Source organism: Phodopus roborovskii, unplaced genomic scaffold (assembly GCF_943737965.1).
Source record: "Phodopus roborovskii unplaced genomic scaffold, PHOROB, whole genome shotgun sequence".
Lineage (NCBI taxonomy): Eukaryota > Metazoa > Chordata > Mammalia > Rodentia > Cricetidae > Phodopus > Phodopus roborovskii.
The window spans coordinates 49,229,081-49,248,525 of NW_026126407.1; the positions used below are offsets into that span (position 1 = coordinate 49,229,081).

General features: G+C 50.2%; 1 protein-coding gene across 3 annotated transcripts; it reads left to right on the top strand.

Moving 5' to 3' along the window:
* The first annotated feature begins 581 nt into the window (after positions 1-581).
* Traf7 (TNF receptor associated factor 7) lies at positions 582-19,436 on the top strand. 3 transcript variants are annotated; one of them, XM_051181217.1, is made up of 21 exons: positions 582-725; positions 8,772-8,887; positions 9,150-9,207; positions 11,421-11,515; positions 13,286-13,402; positions 13,905-13,997; positions 14,206-14,239; positions 14,849-15,032; positions 15,141-15,275; positions 15,903-16,120; positions 16,193-16,266; positions 16,462-16,510; positions 16,585-16,712; positions 16,893-16,975; positions 17,628-17,667; positions 17,769-17,885; positions 17,969-18,091; positions 18,214-18,333; positions 18,427-18,558; positions 18,646-18,765; positions 18,914-19,436. In XM_051181217.1, the coding sequence occupies exons 2-21, from the start codon at positions 8,810-8,812 to the stop codon at positions 18,926-18,928; spliced, it is 2,013 nt and encodes a 670-aa protein (XP_051037174.1). In that variant the 5' UTR covers positions 582-725; positions 8,772-8,809; the 3' UTR covers positions 18,929-19,436. The 3 variants fall into 3 exon arrangements, with proteins under 3 accessions (XP_051037174.1, XP_051037176.1, XP_051037175.1); XM_051181219.1 differs by having other exon boundaries at positions 15,141-15,269; XM_051181218.1 differs by having other exon boundaries at positions 11,424-11,515.
* The last annotated feature ends 9 nt before the right edge of the window (positions 19,437-19,445 follow it).

Sequence of the window (19,445 nt, forward strand, 5' to 3'; positions counted from 1 at the left end):
TCCAAAGGAAAGCCAGGCCTGACTTACCTTACCCGCAAAAAAGGAGTCGTAAGTTGAAGGAAAACGTTAAACAAAAAGGACTAAAGCAGAGCCCAGACTTCCGCAGCACTCGAGGAAAGGCTGGCCTGCAATTGAGCGATCCTTCGAGTTACATTTGGCGACCATTTCCGGCAAAAAAACGTGCCTCACAGAGATAACAAAAAAAAGAGCAGAATACAATAGTCACTCCCAAAAGACCGGTCGCAACCGAAGCTCAATCGTTTATAGAACTGCTCCTTATGTGATTGGACAGTTTCTGAGGAAGTGCCCACCTTCTTTTGCTGCTGATAGGCTTCTCAAGCTATTATGAAGTTTCCACCAATCATACCGTACACTTTCTTTTGGAGGCGGTATCTTGGGTCGTTCGAAGATCCTCCCCTTTGTAGAGCCATTGGGTACGTGAGCGACGAGTGCATTTAGCCAATCAAATTCCGACCTGCAACATAGAGTGATTCTGAAGCCACCAATCCGGTCCTTTAGTGCCGAGGTCGCCGGAAGTCGTAGTTTAGGAAATTCAAAGTGGGAAGCAGCCGCCGGAGTTCCAGGAGTCCGTAAACTACAAGTCCCGACGTGCGTAGCGCCCGGGCCCTTCCGGCTCCTGTATCCTGTATCTTTGCGGGCCGCGGGCCGAGGGGGCAATATGATGCCGGAGGGTGTACTCGCTGCTCCCAGGCAGCCGCGGGCGGGTGAGTGTTTTCGCGTCGCACTGGATCTTGGGCTCGTTATTCCGTGCTGTGCGGCAGGGCCCGGGCTGGCCTGGGAGCGTCACGAGCGGTCGTGGGCCTAGACTGGGGGGGCGGGACTGAGACAGCTGGGGTCTCAGTGTCCGTAAGTCCGCTTGACTCTCCACAGACCCGTCTGTCACTCCTTTCCTTCACTCTCTTTCTCGTTCTTTTTGCTCTCCTGCTTTTACTGAACGCTACTTTTTTGTCAGAAAGTATCCTAGGCTCTGGAGAGTCCGCAGAGAGCAGGATTCCAAACTGATAAGCTCATCTGGTACGCGGTTTCGAGACAGAACATTCTGCCTCTAGGGTCCTGTGCATTGTAGGATGTTGAGCAGTATTTCTGGATTTGTTCCCTGGATGGTAGTAGTACCCACAGCCCTGTTGTACTACTACAAGTATGTCCCAAGATTTTAAGTGTATCCTTGTGGCAACTCACCCTCCAGAACTGTTATTCTTAAAAGGAGCGAGCGACTGACAAGAGTTAAAAATCATGAGGAACTGTGATAAATATTACCAAAAAAAAAAAAAAAACCTCACAAAACTGAATGCAAGTAAAGTGATCGTTGAGCGTTCTTAAATTGTTTAGTAGGGAGCGCTACAGTTAGCCAAAGATCTGATTGAGAAACAATCTTGAGACATTGCCTGAAGAGCCTTACAGGTAGAGGGAGCCAGAGGGATAAAGGCCCTGGGAGAATGAGCTTGGAGCAAGCTAGGGAGTTAGTTGTATAGATGAGCTAGGAGGCAGATCAGGGCAAAGTCTGAGAGCCTTCAGGTATGCATAATGATGAACTTTATAATTCAGGTGAGATGCAGGAAAGATCAAGGAATCTGAATCATTGCCTCTGACTCTCAACATAGCCAATTGTCCCAGCCTGGATATTTTGTAGAGGCCAAGATGAGGCTGAAGGCTAGAGATGTCTGCCACCTCAGTCTCATCTCCCCCCTTGAGCCCCTCCTCCATGCCCCTACAGGTTCATTCCTTTGTTCACTGCTGGCCTTCAGTCAGTAGCCACTCAGCCTTGTTCTTCAGTCTTCTTTGGGCCTTGCTATGCCCAGATACCTATTTGGGGGGATCTATGTGGCAAGAGCTGTTTCAGTCACAAAGATACTCCATGCATTCATGTTTCTCTGTGGAAACTCCGGTTCCAGTACTCTGAGGTTCCTGCATCTATTTGCCACGGTTCCTTCAGGAAGTGAGAACCACTATACGCAACCTGACTAAGGTGACCCCAGACCAGAAGGAATGGCCAAGAGTGGTGTCTAAATCCTAGAAGTTCCTTGCTGTAACTTCTTGTAGCTGTATATCAGAGTCTTTCTGGAAATGAATCAAAAGATCGGGGTCTTTAGTTCTGATCTGTGGCAGACAGAACAGAAATAAATGGGTTCTCTACCATTGCCCCTCAGACTAAATTGGGGGGGTCTCCCTACTCTCCGGCACCCAATGGGTATAAATCGTGGCTGAAACAATGCATGTTGTGGGAAATAGGAAGAAGGTATAGCTGAAGGAAGATCTAAGATGGGCAGAAACTATAGACAGCTTAGTCTCTGTAATGGGCTGCCTGGCTCAACCTAGCAAGGGACTAGCCCAAGGGTGCACTGGGGTTCCTAGTTTACTGATAGAAATGGAGGGAGCAGAAGGAACAAAGCTTGGGTCAGCCTTTTTGTGCCCATACACTCACTGGCTTGTCAGTGGGCTAGCCTTTTGGCCTTTTTCAGCCTCCACTCCAATCTCTCAGAGCTGCTGCTGCTGATGGTATATCTATAGCTTTTAGTTATATGTTATCTCTGACAGTTCCTTTCAGACTTGGATCCATTACAATGTTTTATAGTCAAGCAACTTACCCAGTCATTCCTTTCTTGAATGGTCAAAGCAGACTTTGAACCCAGGTCTGTCTGAGTTTGTGGCCCATGGTCATGATCACTCTGCCACAAGTACCATGCGTGTGAAGTACCAGCCTGTGTCCACCTGAAAAATTGATCAGCTGGTTGTATCTTACTGTGGACCAGGGTTCCTGGAAGTCTGGTCTTACAGCAAGTGGGTACCTAGCACTTTATCAGTTCTCTGATTGGCTTGTTCACAAGAAGCCCTTGGAGAGGAACCTACCAACCCCCATTTTTCAATAGACACCCTTAGGTCCCCAGAACACTAGACCTAGGGAAGAGTCATGTGGCTGAAGGAAAACAGACCACTAGGGAATAAGCTGATAATGTAGGACTTGATGCTTGAAAGTCCAGGTAGAAGAAGGTCACAGGGTAGAAACCAAGAAATAGGGCCATCCAATCTCAAGAGATCCAGGGGGATACCCATTGTTGGGGTTGGGGGTACAAGGAGGAACAGCCTTGAAAAAAGCCAAGTTTGAGGGGTGGAGCTGCTGTGAGTGCCAGAAGCAGGGGTATAGTATGGGATGGGGCTGAGCAGGTCTCTGTCCTCTCCCTTCTGTCTGGTCAGGGACGTTAGTTAGACTGTACCTCAGCTTCTATGGATGGGAAGAAGGAGGCACCAGGAAGTCAAAGCCACAAGAGAAACAGATAGTCAAACCTGTTACCACAGGTTTGACACCAGTTGAATTTGAGATAGCAGACATTCAAATGGAATGGCATATACCTCAGAAGCTCTGTCTGCTCTGGATCTGGCTAGTTCCCTCCTGTGGAAAACCCTTTGCACTTGTAGACAAAGCCTGATTGCTTTGCCACAGACGGGAAAGGAAGGACAGTGAGTTGAGACTAGTGCCACTGGCAGGAGGGTGTTGAAGTTCACTTCCTGAACTCTGAAGACAGTCAGCCTGGGCAGGGAAGGTGCAGAGGCTGGATTATGGGTATAAGGCGGCAGCAAAATGCTGGGAAGGAAAGGCCAGTTAAAGGCCCCATGCAGAGTTTGAGGCTGTGGGTATAGACAGCAGGAAAACTGAGGGTAGAAGTCGGGCTGGGTGCTGGGAGGGAAGTAAGCTTCTGCCCAGGGTTTTATATGGATTCTGGGAGGTCTTCACTGAGGCAAGTGAAGGCATTCTAGGGTCCCTGGCTGTCATACTTTGCCTGGTTGGGATGGAAAAGATGTGCTAAAATGACATTAAGGGAAAAGCCAGAGGGAGTGTATGTGGCTTGCTATGGCAGTCAACTCTGTTTCTATAGGATTTGGTAGCCAGATCTGGTTTTGAGCCTGGACGTTCTTCAGGTTCTTGCACTGACTTCCTTATACCAGGAGATATGCTTGGAACTTTGGCAAGTATAACCAGAGGGTGTTCTGGCTGAAGTCTAGTCTGTTTGCTACCCACAGCTCAGACAAGCCTTGAGCTACTTGTCTACTGCTAACAGTAAAGGTAAATAGTGACCTCCCCCATAGAGGGTGTGTGTATGTGTGTCTGTGTCTGTCTGTCTCCAAGACAGAGTATCACTGTATATTGAAAGTTGGCCAATCCAACTTCCTCAGGCTCTCAACTGGTTTTTGTTTTTAAAAGACTAAATTGGGGCTGGAGAGGTGGCTCTGCTTTTACAGAGGACCCAGGTTCAGTTCTCAGCTCATAACTGTTTGTAACTCCAATTCTAGGGGATCCAATGCTTTCTTTTGGCCTTTGTGAGGAGTCTGTTTATGGTTTCCAGACATACATAGACATACATGTAGTTTTGCACACACATAAAATTAATTTTTTTTTTAAAGAAGATAGACTCTTGTGGGGGTTGGTTAAGAGCACTTATTGTTCTGGTAGCAGTCTGGAGTTCAGGTCCTAGTGTTTATGGTGGGTGGCTCACAACCACCTAAAACTCCAGGGATTCCAGCACTCTCCTTTTTTTGTTTCTGGAGGTACCAGTACATATGAACACTTACACACACACACACACACACACACACACACACACACACACACACAAAATTTTTTTTTTTTTTTTAAGGTAAATTGTGGGGGGAGGTGGAGAGTTGGCTTAGTGGCTAAGAGCACATGTTGTTGCAAGGGACTAGGTTTGATTTCCCAGAAGCCACATGGAGGCTCACCATCTCCTTAAGTACCAACATAAATGTGGTGATGGGAGATGCCATTATGTATATATGTTTCTCATACTGGTTAATAATAAAGCACTGTTGGCCAATAGGAAAGGAAGATAGGAGGGACTAGGAGACAAGGAGGAAAAGAGTAAGGAGGAATCAAGATGGAGAGTCTGGAGAGAGCAGTACGCGGCAGCTGGCTCCGGGTAAGAAGACCACATGGAAATACATAGATTAACACAAATGGGTTAATACTTAAGACAGAGCTAGCCGATAAGAAAGTAGTAACTGGCCAACAATATAGAGTCTCTGTGTGTTATTTGGGGCTGGCGCGGCGGCAGGACAAGACCAGGCAGTGGGCGGAAAACCGTACTCCTTTACAAATGGCACCCAAGTGGCTACAGACACACATGTGGGCAAAACACTCATACACGTAAAATACTAAAAATGAATCTAAACAAAGTTTTTTTCTTTTTTTAAAGATAAATCTTTGGCTGGTGAGATGGCTCAGCAGATAAGGGAACTTACCACCAAAGATGACGTGAGGTCATTTCCTGGTACCCAGATAATAGAAGGAGAACCAACCTGCCCAAGTTGTCTTCTTCCCTCCACATGTGTGCCATAGCACATACACTCACAGTCACACACAACAAATAAATAAATGCTATCTTGTGAGATAGACGACAATCCGAGTGGAAGGAGAGAGCCTACTTCTACAGTCTACACACTCATGGTAGGGACTGTGGCACACACATGTACAGATGCAAGACATAGAAAAATAAGTGGGGCAAAAAAGAGTCTGAAAAAGGAAAACAGTAAAATAAAGTAAGATTCTTTTTCTCAGAGGCTTATGTCTTGGGCTCTGCAGACAGTCAAGGAGTCTTCTTGAACTTGGGAAAGGGGCAAGGGAGCTTATGTGGCAAGTCCTGGCTTGAGAATGGGCTGCCAACCTTATAGAAAGCTATCCTTCCAACCCTAGGAATTAGAGGACAGGCATGATCAGGCTTCTAGGACACATAACCCCTAAGGAGTTCCTACCCTGGTTGATAGCTTTCTTCCAGAGAGCCTCAGCAGGGTGTAGTTTCCAGCTTGTGGTGCATTTGGCCTGCTTGACACTTTCCCTGCTGTCTCAGCCTGCCCCCACCAGCTGGGGAATCCTGTTATTGCAAAACTCAGGCCCTGGGGAGCTGACCTGAAGAGCACCTTCAATGTATTGCTCAATCCTGTAGTGCTTGTGGAAGTAGCTGCCTTGTGGGTGGTGCACAGATGGGGGCTCTAGACTCTAGCCTGAGGTTAGCCTTCCCTCCAGTTCTTGAAGGAGGCTGAACCCATATGAACTGGGAAGCTGCCTCCCTCCTTTCTAGCTCAGTTTAGCTCTATGCTTCTTCTCGATAGTTCTGTTCCTCTATACTGCCTCTATGGACTGGCCTCTGATTTGCATGCTGCCAAGTGTACTTTTTCTTTTTTAACGTTACAGTAGAACCAGAGAGAAGCCAGGCACTGTGCTCCTGAGCTCACAGCCCAAAGCAACAGGTGCTAGGAAACAACTCTGTGGAATGTAGGTCTGTCTCTTAATTCCACCCTGTGAGCCCACCTCCTGGATTTCTCCAAAGGGTTAAATCTTTCACACTGATGGAGCAGGCCTGAAGCCCCCAGGTTTAGTCTGGTTGGAAGTCCCTGTGGCAAAGGTGTTTTCATCTAAGTCAACATGACAAGCAAGACTCTGGCAGCTATCAAGGTCCTTCCTGTTCAGGAAAGAGACTGCTGGGGGGGAAGGGGAAGAAGAGTGGAGGGTTGCTACTGGCCATATTCACATCTCTGCCCCAGGACTACCTCCTCTGAGCTTGCCTGTCACTCAGAAATACATAGAGCCAAACCCTAGAACTACAGGTAGGCCACAGGTGGTATTGAGGTAACTACTATAGAAGCCTCTGGTTTGCATTGGCAACTGTCATGGAAGCTGTGTGGCATGAAGCTAAGGTCAGAAGAGGTAGGCTTTGGCCTGCTTTTTAGAGAAATCCACTTACCTGTACTTGAGGATACTTAGAATGACAGATGGCAAGTTCCTGACAGTGCCAATTACAGAGGCCAAAATTGACCCTGATTTGTGAGGTGGAGGGTTGAAGCCTGAGGCCCAAAGGCTAAGTGAGTCCATGTCAGGTAGATTGAATTGCAGGTGGCAGCTGAAGAGGTAGGTGAGGCCTGGTCATGAAAAGGAAAGGACCAGGGACCAACAGGGGTTGTAGACAGGTTGGGAGCCAGTCCTTCCTCAGAGCTCTCTGGATGGGGCTAAACAACTCTGAGTAAAGTGGGACAGACTGTGTGGCCTTCTTGTATTTGTGTGACACCATGTCAGGAGGACCTGATGGGAGAAAGTGGCAGAAGCTGCCCATGTGCAATATTCCTAAGGAACTGGGATAGAAACTGTCTGTCTCACCTTGATCTGGGCCTACGCTTAGCACATGACTCACCTGGACCCCTCTGCATTCCCTCCCTTCTGTGCCTTCTCTGTCCTCAACGGCCTGGGCACAAGCCAAGCTACTGAGTGGCATGGTCCTGGTGTGTAGAACGGATGCTCCCCTGCCATGTCTCTCTGGAAGGTTGCTTCAGAGGCTCCACCTGGGCAATGAACCTGTGGTACAAATCACTGGGTGACCTCATGAGAGAGAGAGAGCGCACAGTTGATTCGACACCATGAAGCAGGCTTTCTTGGAGCACCAGCCCCCAAATCATGACATGGAGACCTATTAATTATGAATGCTTAGCCTTAGCTTGTTTCTAGCTGGTTTTTTTTAAACTTAAATTAACCCACTTCTATTCATTTATGTGCTGCCCTGAGACTTGTTTACATCATCTATGCACTGTCCATCTTGCTTTCCTGCTTCTGTGTCTAGCTGGTTGGTACCCCTTTTCTCTCTGCCTGCCAGCCCTGCCTATTTCCCCTCTGCCAAGCTATTGACCATTCAGCTTCTTATTAAACCATTCAGGTGCCTTAGGTAGGCAAGGTGAAATAGTAACACACTAAACAAATGCAGCTCATCTTTACATAGTTAAACAAACATTCTATTCCACAGCAACCCTGCTCCCTGCAGGAAGCTCTCTGGGACTAAAGTAAGGCTGCTGCTTGCTTGTTTGTTGAACAGTGGTGCCCTCTTAGCTCCACCCTTGCAGAGTCCTGAGAGGTGGGAAACCCTTAGGGGATGCCTTCTGACAGTGCTATGTCCCTGCAGTATATAATGCTGTAGTGTCACATGATGGGTGTTGTCCTGGACCTGTCCTGAGTATGACCTGGTGACTGGGTCTCTTTCTTATCTTCCCTTCCCTGCAGATGACAAGTGTCTACCCTTTCTCCTGTCCCCTCTTCTGGGCAGAGCAGGGACACTGGCCCTTGCATGCTTCCCTCTGTAACCATAATCCCTGAACGGCACAGTTGGTATAGGTGGCTTGCCCTGTATGACCACAGTTGGAAAACAGGCTCAAGTGACTTTGCCTGTGAATTCTTGGTGATCCTGGCTAGGTCTCCTGATAGCATCTGCTGTGACAGAGAACACATTCATGTTCTCTGGTCCTCCTATGACTAAGTCCTGGTGTGTGTGCTACACCTTAGGCCCAGTCTAATGGATGGGTAGAAAGCAAGACCTAGCCTAAGCCATCAGGACATTTGACCTGCAAAGGGGCAGGCCTCAAAGTGATAAGCTATGATCAGGACCAGATAAGCAGATCAGATGGGGTTTTTACTTCAGTGGTAGAGCAGGGTGGGTTCCTCAAAAAGGTCCAGGCCTGAAGGGATGGTACCACTAAAGGTCTCCTGTCCTCAGGGGCCTCCTTTCCTATACCTGGGGCCTTTACAACTTTGAATGAGGGGCAGGAAGCCCTTGTCCACTGTGGACCTACCAACAGAGGTAGGAAGAAATTAACATTTGCCTTGTGATGGACTGGCCAGAGGTCTACCAGGTGGGGAAGCTGGGATGACTTCCAGGTCCCTGGGATGTCACCTCCAAAGCCCTTCATTTGTATTCTACCTATAGGGGACACTGCCCGAGGAACCTGGATGCCTCTCTAGAGCATGAGCTCAGCCAAGAGTGCCCGCTACAACCGCTTCTCTGGGGGGTCTGCCAGCCTTCCCTCCTCAGACAGCAGTGGGGTAAGAGAGGTACCTGAGAGTGAGGGTCTGCCCTCTGCATACCATACCCCAGGCCCTCAGCATGATAATATATATTTGCCACTAAGGGCAGAGCTATTGGCAATCCTTTTCCTCCTTGGAGGGTCCCCCACAACAGCCTGTGCCTGTTGATGGTATGTCCCTGTATATGCATGCAGGTGAGCCACCAGCAGGTAAGCATGTCAGTCAGTCAGTATGTGTGACCCTGTGCAAATTGCATTAAGCCTTTTCCATTGTCTATTAGACCAGAATGGAAACGACCTTTGGGCCTACCTTCTCGACCGTCGCCACTATCACCAAAGGTGAGCCTGTGATGAGGAAGAATCGGTATTCTATTGGGTTCTTGGGGTACTTCCTGGTGGGAGCGCACTAGGTACTTGTGTTGGTGAAGGAGCATTAATGGTCTCCTGACCTCTTTTTCTTGCCATGTCTCCACTACCAGCTGGGCAGAGTTAGGCAGTCCTGTCCCTGTGCCCCCCCCCACCTCCTTCCTGAAAACTTGCCCATCCCCCCCCCCGGGGGGGGGCAGCTGTCCTGACTTCCCTGGCACCACCAGTTATACCTATATCTTGTCATAGTGACTCATGCCTCATCTCAGCCATGGGGCCCTAGCGTCCAAGAAGGTGTGATTGGCACAGCATCTCTCCTAGGGTGGGATCCGGTGTTGTCAGACAAGGTGCTTCAAGAGATCACATAGCACAGGGTGGGGCAGTGGGGCAGCATCCTTACTGAATGCTAGGGAGAGCCAGGGTTCTGGGGCATTGTGTTCTGCTTTTCTAGTACAGTACTCACTCCACTGCAGGAGTGCACCAGCTACTAATTGGTTTTTTAATTGCCTTCCCATGGCTGAAGGCACAGGCCTACCAAGTGCATACCAGTGTGTTTTAATCGTGGATGACCTCAGGGGGCTTTGAAAGAGCCTCTTCTCCCACACTGCTTACCCAGGAATCTGTTGCTTAATGTCTCATCTATCTTTAGAGACTACATAGTACCTGCCACTACTGTTGAGGGTTCCAGAGCCCAAGTGGCATATGGTCTGCTATACCCTGGTTTCTGGGTGGCTAGTGGTGGTCAGCTAGGCAATGAGGTACCAGTTGTTGCCTCATCTGGCCTTTCTCATTACAGATGGAGAGGCTCAGTCACAGGATAGTCATATTTCCTGATCTTGAATGGAAGCATTTAAGATTCTGGTTGCTTCGACATCTGAATCTGTTTGAACCTGGGCTGGTTGTAGCCTGTCTCCAGTGCTGTAGCCTATAGGGTCTGTGAGGTGTTTCTCTGGTTCCCATGTGGACCCTTGACATTTTATTCTCCAGGAACCCCTTCCTGCTTCTGGCCCAGATTGGGCAGGGTGTTCTGTTGGCAAGAGGAGGGAGGCTAATAAGGCTAGCTAGCCCTAGTTCCTGAATCTGGTTGTGCCAGGGAGGAGGCAGGAGAACCAAGACTACCAGAATGTGGTATTAGCCTGGCCATATATTAGCTGAGGCCCTTCAGTCTCTCTGTGCCTCAGTTTCCTCTTCTGAACTGAGGCTGTCAGAGAACTCAACTTGACAGAGTTACCTTGAAGGTCAAAGGGATGTACCCAAATGATCTACCCTAGAAAAGGTGCCATGCCACTCATGCACAATTGGGGGTTGATTGTATACCCAGATAGGCACAGAGGGCCCTCTGTCAGGCTCTGAATGAAACGTCTTAGCTGGGTATGGTGGTGTTCACCTGTCATCCTAGCACTCCAAAGATGGAGGCAGGAAAATAAATGCATTTCAAGTAACCCTGAGCTACATAGAGAGATCCTGTCTTAAAACGAGGATTGAGCCAGGCACACCACTAATCCCAGCCCTCTGGGAGATAGAGATAGATAGATCTCTTCTGAGTTCCAGGCCAGCCTGGTCTACATACTAAGTCAAAGCTAATCAAGTGAGACTGTGTTCCAAAAAGCCAAACTCAAGCAAGAGTTGGATCTAGAAAGATGTCTTAGTGGTTCTTCAAAGGACCCAGGTTCAATTTTTAGCATCTACATTGTGTTACACGTCAACCTGTAACTCCAGTTCTAGGAGATCTGATGCCATCTGGCCTCCATGAGTACTAGCCATATGTGTGGTACACAGATGTACATGTAGGCAAAACCCTTAAACACATAAAGTTAAAAAAGAAAAACAAGGCTGGGGATTTGTTGCTCTTGATTAGCATGAACTAGGTCCTGGGTTCTCCACACCAGAGGAGGGAAATAAACAATTTAAAAGTCTTCAGTTGGTAAGGATGGGGCAGCTAGCAGAATCCATCCTCAGTTATCTGCAGGGCCAGGCTGATGAACCTTTACTGGTCTCACCTTGGAAGACAATCTCAGATACCATGTTCCATTCCAGGACCCTCTTACTGCTAGGGAAGATGAAAACTAGAGACAATCCAAAGGGTCCCATAGACATAGGCTCCGCCAGCAGCCTGCTATCCCCACTGCCTTAATCCCTTCTTTCACTGACAGTCATGTCACTCAGCCCTTCCCCTCTCTCTTTAGCAGCTGATGGGACCAGCACATACAAACAGCATCGCAGGACACCTTCCTCCTCTAGCACCCTTGCCTATTCACCACGGGATGAAGAGGACAGCATGGTAGGTCCCCATGATGCGGGAGCCTAGTATGATTCCTAACCCTTCTACCAGGCCCTCAACTCTGACAGGAGATCAGAGAAGTGAGAACAGTGAAGCACCTTGAGGTCTAAGCCACTTGCCACGTTCTTGAGACTAGGAGGACGCTCCTGTAGCTGGATGGTGGCAGGAAGCCGCCAGTTTGTGGGACTGGGCTTGAGGTCATGGACCCTGAAGGCCAAGGTCTGGAAGTTTTAGTTCTTAAGTGAGGTGGGAGCCACAAAAGGTTTTCTCAAGTGAATCTGCCGAGGGACAGAGGACAGCTGGTTTATTTTTAGTAGGTTTTTTGTTGTTGTTGTTTGTTTTCATTTTTGGTTTTTGAGCAGGGTCTCTCTACATAACTCTCATTGTCCCTCATTATGTACTCATTATGTAAGACCAGGATGTCCATGAACTTAGAGATCTGCCTATCTTTCTCCCAAGTGCTGAGATTAAAGGCACATGCTGCTATACCCAGCCCCCTTTCCCCTTCCCCCTTTCCAATGAGAAAATAAATTCTGAATAGGCATGTTATGGGCCTGGCACAGCACTAAGCCCAAGGATGAGTCGGATATATTGTACCATGCTCCCCACAGCCACAGCTTCACCTGTCTGAGTTTCCACCCAGCTCCTCTAACTGCAACCCAGGTCTTGGAAGTAGACTCTTTGTGCCTCTGGTTTTGGGGCATCTACAGGGTACAGTAGCTTTAAAGATATACTGGAATCTTCTGTTTGCTGTGGACTGGTGGGCAGCCATTTCCACCCCATCCTACTGGCCTGGCCTCAGTTCTTGTGCTCAGGGTGGGAGCCTAGGAGCTGCTCTGGCCAGTAGACAGAGGAGAGTGCAGCTCTGTGCCTGCCTGGTGCCCCTTGTTCCCATGCCGGCCACTGCTGCTTCAGGGGATGTTTGACTCACTTCCTTTAACTTTGCCCTCTGGGTCACATGGTTTTCCCATGCAAGGTGTCACTTGGGACATCATAGTTAAAGGAGATGGGCACTGCCCTGGTGAATGAAATACATGTCTAGTCTCTACCTCCTGTTCAGGGACACCCATCACTGGGATTGGCTGCATCTCTGTTCTGTGGCACTCTTTCCTGTTCTGGACATAGGCTCAGGAGTGGCAGGTGGGCCCAGGACATTGGGTCCAAGAGAAGTCATTGCTCACAAATGGGGCTGCAGGTGTCTGTCAGCCTGCAGGGAAGAGCTATGACAGCAGTGGCTCGTAGATACTGTGCCTCTCTCTCCTTTGAACCTCATCAAAGGTTGCTTCCCTCCAGTCTCAGGAGGCTAGGTCAGCCTCTGGTAGAACATTCCTGCCGGTACAATGAACCTCCTTGGCTGGATCTAGTGTCTCCTGGTGAAGAAGGCCTCTTAGCCATGGCCACAGCTCCTTGACCAGGCTTCTACTCTTTTCTGTTCAGTAATCTGGAGTCTTACCTGCTCCAGGATTGGCTGGTGGATGCAGCCTCTCTGCAGTCCACATTCCTTCACGGGAAGCAGGAAGAAGCCTGAGCATGTCCTGTGGAATTGAATAGCAGGAAATCTCTCCATTTACACAAAGAAAATTGGCAGGCAGGAACGGGCAGCCCAGGACCAAAGGCCAGGACTGGCCACCACAGCAGCAGGGACTGAGGCCACACCAGCCTCCCACATATAATCCTCGGCCTTGTGGGCTTGCTGGAATTGGGGTGGCTTAGGGGCACCCCTGCCTCCACAGGGCTCAACCCCCTGATAGGCTGCCTCCATCTATGCAGCCCCCTATCAACACTCCTCGCCGCTCTGACTCAGCCATCTCTGTCCGCTCCCTACACTCCGAGTCCAGCATGTCCCTGCGCTCCACGTTCTCGCTGCCTGAGGAGGAGGAGGAGCCGGTAGGTGTGGTAGGCTTGACAGGAACCGTCTTCTAGGGTTGCCACTGCTGCACTGTCCCCTCAGGCCACATCAACACAGCACACAGTGAGGGTAGGTCAGACCTGGTTAGGGCCTCTGGTCCATGTTGAAGTTCAGGGTTACATCTCCCATTCCTGTCTGAAGGCTGCCTGGGGATGAGTGGTGGGAGGATGGGGCTCTAATCTGTATGCCAGGAAGGGGGACCAGTAAGGCTGGCTGAGACCCTGTACAGATGCTTATGTGTGGTTGGTCACTGCTTACGGCCTGCCTCTGAGCCACACCCCTTGCCTTTGTTCCTCTTTTGGTTCTCTAGTTCAACAGCACCTTCAACAGGATAGGTCCAGCCCTAGAGAACAGCTGTGGACAGGGTGGACACGCAGGTGGCTTGGGCAGTTAATGTTACTGAGGGTCTATTCCCAAAACCCTCACCTTAGCACTCCAGGCCCACCTCCTGATCATCTGACTTCTCTCTGCTCTGTCTAGGAACCGTTGGTATTTGCTGAGCAGCCCTCAGTAAAGCTGTGTTGCCAGCTCTGCTGCAGTGTGTTCAAGGACCCTGTGATTACTACATGTGGGGTGAGGTCACAGACACTATTACTCCCCAGTCCCAGGTGCTCCCTTTGATACTCAGGCCAGTGAACCAGTGAACTGCTGGCCTAAGCTGGCTGTCAGGAAGGTACTCTTTGCAGTGGTGTGGGATGATGTGAGCTCTGGGCTACCACTGACCTTGACTTAGAGGGAAGACAACTACAACATCCCCCAAGTCCACTTTTTGTCCCCACAGCACACGTTCTGTAGACGATGCGCCTTGAAGTCAGGTAGGCTTGTGCCTCCAATCCAGACCTGGGGAGGGTGGTGGGTGGTCCCCACCCTGCTACTTCCCAGGCTGCCAGCAGAGGTCACTGGTTTCCCATCCAGGCTTGTGTGGCCTCTCCCGGGCCTGGAATAGTGTTGCAAGGGCTCAAGCCCGCCTGGCAAAGGACCTCTAAAGCAAAGCAGACTGCAATTTCCTGATGTCTCTAGACTCAGAGCCTTTGCTGTGGTGGACATGGGATGGGTCCCAGGGTGAGGGCTTGAGCTCCAACAGATGCTGTTATCCCTGGCAGCCCCTGCTTCTGTTCTATACCAATCTAATTACCTTTCTACTGTCTGCCCACTCACTACCCCTTGACCCTGCCCAAGACTACTGGGTCAGCTAAGAGGCCTCTGTCACTACCTGTTTATCCTCTGGGAGGTCTACTGTGCAGCTTTTCCTAGATAGGAGCCTTGGGGCAGATGAAAGAATAGACAAAGCACCTAATGGGCTTCTGTTGACCTGTCCTGTCATTGCACCTCCCTTTCCCAAGACTTGGCTTCCCACTGGGCAAAGCTGCCAGGTTGAGAGGTGGCTGGGCAGGTGGTGGGTTCAGCATGTCCTCCTCTCCCAGAGAAGTGCCCTGTGGACAATGCCAAGCTGACAGTGGTGGTGAACAACATTGCAGTAGCTGAGCAGATTGGAGAGCTCTTCATACATTGTCGGCATGGTTGCCATGCAGCAGGCTCTGGAAAGCCTGGTGTCTTTGAGGTAGACCCAAGGGGCTGCCCCTTCACCATCAAGCTTAGTGCCCGCAAGTGAGTACCTCCTGATTCTCCATCTCCCTGGGGTCACTGAGCATGTTTACTGTCTGAGGCTACACTGTGGATGCTCTCAGCTCAGGCCTATGTCCTGCATATGCACAGGGACCACGAGAACAGCTGTGACTACAGGCCTGTGCGCTGCCCCAACAACCCCAGCTGTCCTCCCCTTCTCAAGATGAATCTAGAGGCCCACCTGAAAGAATGCGAGCACATCAAGTGTCCCCACTCTAAGTACGGGTGAGTGGGCGGGGGTGGGCTGTGGGCTGGTGGGTTTGAGTTCATTAGCTGAAGGCTTCTGGGAGCTGGTGCCTGGGAGATGGACCAGAGCTGGGAGCCACACTAATGACTGCCATCACAGCCCACATATCCAGTGCCCAGGAGAACACAGGACTGAACAGGTTGGAAGTGGGGTATCAGGGAAGGTGGGTAAAAGGGCATAGACTTAAACAAATGGCTGAAATGGGAATGGAGGGGAGGCAGGGGCAGAAGGAAAGAAGAATTATGCCTAGCTGTTCAGAGCAGGGAGGCTGTTGATGGACAGAAGTTTTGTTCTCAGGGAGGGAGGGATCCTTGAGGCATGATAAGATTTTGTTGGCGAGGGGTTGAAGAGATGACTCATAGGTAAGAACTCTAGCTGGTTCTTCCAGAGGTCCTGAGTTCGGTTCCCTCACAACTGAGACCTAATGTTTTTTTCTAGCCTGCAGGGATACATGCATACAGAACACTGTATGCATAATAAATAAATAAATCTGGATCCGGGGGTATTGGGTATGGCCGTGATGACTTGAGGGATTTAATTAGGTTAGGGACGCTAAGGGTCAGTGTTGCCAGAAAGGCAGGTGGGCAACTGTCCTATTCCCCCAGGTGCACGTTTATCGGGAATCAGGACACATATGAGACACACTTGGAAACATGCCGCTTTGAGGGCCTGAAGGAATTCCTGCAGCAGACTGATGACCGCTTTCATGAGATGCATGTGGCACTGGCCCAGAAAGACCAGGAGATTGCCTTCTTGCGCTCCATGCTGGGCAAGCTCTCAGAGAAGATTGACCAGCTGGAGAAGAGCCTTGAGCTCAAGTTTGGTAAGATCTAGTCCAGAAAACATGGGGTTCAGCACTTCTCTGGACCCCAGTAATACCTTTCTTGTTTCTCAGATGTCCTGGATGAGAACCAGAGCAAGCTCAGTGAGGACCTCATGGAGTTCCGGAGGGATGCATCCATGTTGAATGTGAGTATGTGAGGGTTGCAGCAGCGAGACACAGGAGGATAGATTGGGGTCCCTCCTCTTGCCTTTGCCCCTAGTGCTCAGGGTTTAAGGGTCTGTGTCCAGTAAGAACTGACCCTATGCTTGGGGCTCCATAGTGTCACCAGAGGTTGTGTCCATTCCACCCAGCCAATCTCTGCTCTGTTCTTGGCCTTGCAGGATGAGCTTTCTCACATCAATGCACGCCTGAACATGGGTATCCTTGGATGTGAGTATAGCCCAGTGCTGCTAACATTGTCCCCAGAGCCCTACCAGTCCCTCATTAACATCTACTGTTTGCAGCCTATGACCCTCAGCAGATCTTCAAGTGCAAAGGGACCTTTGTGGGCCACCAGGGCCCTGTCTGGTGTCTCTGTGTCTATTCTATGGGTGACCTGCTCTTCAGTGGCTCTTCTGACAAGACGATCAAGGTCAGTGGGGTCCTGGTCCACAGGTTCTGCAGCATGGCTGGGTTCAGGTGGGCACTGCATGCCACCCTCTGCTGCCTCCTATCCATGGTTGGGTCTTCTCCCTTAATGGGTGTTATCTTGTCATTTTGGCACCGGACTGACCTGACCTTGTGGGGACCTGGTCTGGCCTGATCTCTGCAGGTGTGGGACACATGTACCACTTACAAGTGCCAAAAGACACTGGAGGGCCATGATGGTATTGTGCTGGCACTCTGCATCCAGGGGTGAGTCTTGATGTTATACCCACTGACCACAGGGCCAGGGCCAGGATGTGCTGTACTGACACCCTCCTATGGGCCCTGGGCCTGTATGAGCCTGTGTAGTTTATGTCTGTTCCATCCATGGAACACTCACACCTGAGCAATACTGGGTTCCTATGTGACAATCTGTGAGCTCCCAGCAGAGCATATCCTTGCCCTAGTATATCAGGGGGCTAGAAGCTAGAGGTGGCACTCTTAGAGGGTAGGACAGCTCAACTGTCACCAGGATGGCAAGTACCTTGGGCTTAACTCTGGTTGTAGTTCATGTGGCAGCTGCCATGCTCTCAATAGGCTCTTCCCAAGCCTGGCCCTCCTTTCTCATGTTGTGTTGGGCTGTGTGTAGTCATGCTAGGTATTGACAGCAAGGGCCTTGCTCAACTTACTGGTGGTGTTAACCCCCTTGGGACTTGGTATTCAGGATAGTGACCTCCCCGTTTGCTCAGCTCAGCCATCAAATGTTTCCCAGACTGGTTGTTCACATCCAACTATGCAAACTGAGAATGGGCTCAGCAGTGGGGAAAAGCCATGCCCCTGGGACCAAGTCAAGTTGGTTCTTGGGGCAGCCAGGGTATGGTGTGGTAGCTTCTGCTGCCATATATTGACTTTGCTTCCCCAGGTGCAAACTATACAGTGGTTCTGCAGACTGCACCATCATTGTGAGTGGAGCACAGGATGAGGGGTGAGGGGCAGAGAAAGCCCAGTGTTCTTTCCTTCCTCACTAGCCCTGAGTCCTGGGGTTTACTGTCATCCCCTACAGGTGTGGGATATCCAGAACCTGCAGAAGGTAAACACCATCCGGGCCCACGACAACCCTGTGTGCACACTGGTATCCTCCCATAACATGCTCTTCAGTGGCTCTCTGAAGGCCATCAAGGTATGGGCAAGGAGTGCACATGTATGTGGGGGTCCCTGGGCAGTGGATGCCTTGCTAGCCCAGGCTCATGTTCATCCCTACAGGTTTGGGACATCGTGGGCACTGAGCTAAAGTTGAAGAAGGAGCTCACAGGCCTCAACCACTGGGTGCGGGCCCTGGTGGCAGCACAGAGCTATCTGTACAGTGGCTCTTACCAGACAATCAAGGTGTGCCCTCTGCTGCATTTCTTAGGGTGTTCTGGAGCTCCTTCTGCCCTTTTCCTACCCTCCTACATATTTTGAGGCTATCTCCTGAATCCTAGAGGATTAAGTGACATACTTTTCCCTAGATATGGGACATTCGGACTCTCGACTGCATCCATGTCCTGCAGACATCTGGTGGCAGTGTTTATTCCATTGCTGTGACAAATCACCACATTGTCTGTGGCACCTATGAGAACCTCATTCATGTAAGAGCTAGGCAACCCTGTAGCAGGCCTCCATCTCTCCTGCCCTTGTTTTGGGTCCCGATCTCTAACTTACTTGGGCCTGCCCCCTTTCAGGTATGGGACATTGAGTCCAAAGAGCAGGTGCGGACCCTAACGGGCCATGTGGGCACAGTATATGCCCTGGCAGTCATTTCAACACCAGACCAGACCAAAGTCTTCAGTGCATCCTATGATCGGTCCCTCAGGGTATGTGCTGCCAGGAACAGGAGGACGAGGCCTAGAAGTGGCTGGGCCAGGGTATGCCCTCATAGCTCACATGTCGCCCTTCCCCAGGTCTGGAGTATGGACAACATGATCTGCACACAGACGCTGCTGCGCCATCAGGGCAGTGTAACTGCACTGGCCGTCTCCCGGGGCCGGCTCTTCTCAGGGGCTGTGGATAGTACCGTGAAGGTTAGTGCTTGTGGCTCAGGCTGATGACAGGGGTTGCATGAGATGGAGCTTTGAGCACGGATGAGGGGCAACAGTAGAGGGTTGAGAGACCAGCTTGAAGGGGATCCTTGTGCCACAGGGGATCTGAAACAGAACCCTTTCTTTGCAGGTTTGGACATGCTAACAAAATCCAGACCAAGCTTTGACTCCCTTTGGGTCTGTCAGTCAGGCTGGTCCTACATGATGGCCTTGGAATTTCTGCCTGTCTTGTGGAGACAGACAGACAGGCTCAAACAGCTAGGCAGTGTCATTTCTGCCCTATGCTTGGTGAGGGATCTTTCTTTAGGCCCCGCTCTTAACTTCTACCAGAGAAATGCCCAGGCTCTTCTCTGGGCGCCAGGTACGATGCTTGCCCGGCCCACCATTCATTTCACTCCATAGATTGTTGTTTTGAGACAGGGTCTCACTATGTAGCTCTGGCTGTCCTGGAACTCACTATATCGAACAGGCTAGCCTGGAATTCACAGATTCACCTGCCTCCACCTCCCACGTGCTAGGATTAAAGGCGTGTGCCACCACTCCTGGCAGGACCCAGATGGACTGTGGGTCTTTTTACTCACCTTTTCTACTGGTTTTAGACTGTATATAGATTTTATTACTTCCCTGTTGAAATAAAAGCTTCACAGACTGCTTGTGAGTGG

Excerpts from the sequence above, each read along its gene's own strand:
- Traf7 (XM_051181217.1), top strand. The coding sequence starts at position 8,810 with ATGAGCTCAGCCAAGAGTGCCCGCTACAACCGCTTCTCTGGGGGGTCT. Across the intron at positions 17,886-17,968 it reads GCTCTCTGAAGGCCATCAAG|GTTTGGGACATCGTGGGCAC; the intron begins GTATGGGCAAGG and ends TCATCCCTACAG. Across the intron at positions 18,092-18,213 it reads GCTCTTACCAGACAATCAAG|ATATGGGACATTCGGACTCT; the intron begins GTGTGCCCTCTG and ends ACTTTTCCCTAG.